Below are 2,378 nucleotides of genomic sequence, written 5' to 3' on the forward strand. Positions count from 1 at the left end.
AGGACCTCTTAAATGTGCTCTAGAGTAATACCACCAATGAAAAATTCCAACACTATCAAAGAATATGAAATGACAAATTCTCCTCCACCATCCCTTAAAGACCCACAGTGTTATATTATCCAAAGTAAGTAACTGTCATTAATTTCTTTTATATATTTTATATCTTCCTATGTGCTTTATTATAAGTGTGTGCGTGCACACACAGATGTAGAAATACACATTTTTTAAAAGTATATCCCACACACATACACTCAAATTTAAGATAGGATACACAGTGTTCTGCAGTTTGCCTCCCCACCATGTTAAGTGAATGTCACTTAAACATTTATCTTGATGTTTTCCATATTAGCATATAAGACTTCTAGATTAATATATCTAATTCAGTATCAGATAACAGGATGTCAAGTCAAAAAATTACTAGATATTCCCCTTACAGAATGTTAAATTGAACTGAGAAATGACTGAAAATGTTAATTACTGACATCTTTGCAAGATGAGTAAATGGGTTAATTCTAATTTAAATTAATAAAAAACAAAAATGTACATTCTGTCATAATTCATCTTTTGAAATTGGAATATTTATTTTTTTCTCCAAACACTGATAATGGCTGGAGTCTATGCATGTATGTTACTCTTATGTTCATCAAGAGCCCAAATACAAAGTATATCAGGAGATCACACTAGAAGGCAATGAAACAATAAGAACTCTATAGAATATCACTATGTAAAAAGCTTTCATTTGAAAGAAAAATAAAAGAATCAATTTTTCAAGATCATAATTATAACATGATCTTACCATGCAGACTTCTAATGCAAGCAGTGCTAGTCTTAACAGACTCGAGAGCTTCCCGCTCCAATTGCCCTGTTGGGATGCTACCTGGAGACTCTTTCTGTAACACATCTCTGCAGCGCCCATCATTCCTTGGGATTGATATATGTGTGCCAACCACTGAAAAACAGAAAGAAAGAAGAACCCCAAATATTTTACTTTAATACACAGTCTGGTGTTCTACTTCCAACAAATTTGATGAACTCTTACAAAGTTAAATTTTTTGTTTAATTACTGCTAAGTTCTATACCCAAAACAAAAATCTTAGGTCAAGAAATGGGTAACATTCTTGGCCATTCCATGAGCAACAGCTTACTACTCACCCCTAGTGTGAAGTCTTAAAAAGTCTCCCAAATGGCAAGTCAGGAACAAAATCAAAATGCAATGTGAAAACAGATATATCATGTAAACACTAACCAAAAGAAAGTTTGTATAGCTGTACTGACATCCTGCAAAGTAGATTTTAAGACAAGAAATATTAAGAGATAAAGCAGGCTATTTCATAATGATAAAAGAGTCAATTCAAAAGGAAGAAATAACACTTCTACGTTTGTAAACACCTAGTAACACAGAATTTATGAAGTAAAAGTTGACGGAAATAAAAGAAGAAATAGACAAAACCAGAATCACATTTGGAGATTTGAACACACCTATCTCAAAAATGATAAAAGAAACAGATATTAGTAAGGATATAGAAAATTTAAATACAGTTAATCAGCTTGACTTAAATGACATATTTAGAAGACTATACTCAATAACTGCAGAATACACATTCTTTGCAAGTGTGTTTACAACATTTACCAATCTGACCACATGCTGGGTCATAATACAAGTTTGAACAAATTTCAAAAAAATGGAATCATGCAAAATATAGCCTGATTAAGTAGAATTAAACTAGAAGTCAGTAACAGATAACTAAAAGACCTCCCTTATTAGAAATTTTGCAATATGCTTCAGAAAAAAAATGAGTCAAAGAAGAAATTCCAAAGGAAATTAGAAAACATTTTTAAATAAACGAAAATGAAAGCACTACATAAAATCTTCTAGAGTGCATTTCTGTAGAAAGATGAAAAATCTATGACCTAAGTTTCTATCTTAAGAAGCTAGGTGAGAAAAAAACTAAATCCAAAGAAAGTAAAGAAAATAACAGAGAAGAAATCAAAGACATGTAAAGAAAGTACAATAAAATCAAAAGAAAAAGTTGGCTCTTTCAAAGGTTAGTAAAATTGTTCATTATCAAAAAATTAAAAAACATAAATTATCAATATAAGAGTAAAAAAGGCAAAATCATTACAGATCTTACAAACATTGAAAAGAAGATATCATAAACAATGTTATGCCAATAAATTTGAAACTGAGATGCACTGGACAAATTCCTTGCAACTCACCAAGGCTAAAGACACAGGAAATCTTAATAGTCCTATGTCTATTAAAAAAATTCAATAGGTAAAAACAAAAACTATCTCACAACTAAAATTCTCGGCTTGAATGGCTTCAATAGTGAATTCTTCTAAACATTAAAGAAAAAAATGTCATTCTTATACACACT

The 2,378-nt window shown here is 30.7% G+C and overlaps 1 protein-coding gene across 11 annotated transcripts in view; it reads right to left on the bottom strand.

Moving 5' to 3' along the window:
- The window catches only part of TTC37 (tetratricopeptide repeat domain 37), a 73,548-nt gene that overhangs the window by 7,605 nt on the left and 63,565 nt on the right, over positions 1–2,378 (bottom strand). For all 11 annotated transcript variants that reach the window (XM_006913223.3, XM_025047860.1, XM_006913225.3 and 8 more), the window contains one exon: positions 797–949. In XM_006913223.3, the coding sequence (XP_006913285.1) occupies positions 797–949 (153 nt within the window). The remainder of the gene's footprint in view (positions 1–796; positions 950–2,378) is intronic.

The sequence above is a fragment of the Pteropus alecto genome, unplaced genomic scaffold (genome assembly GCF_000325575.1).
Source record: "Pteropus alecto unplaced genomic scaffold, ASM32557v1 scaffold20, whole genome shotgun sequence".
NCBI classification, from domain to species: Eukaryota; Metazoa; Chordata; class Mammalia; order Chiroptera; family Pteropodidae; genus Pteropus; species Pteropus alecto.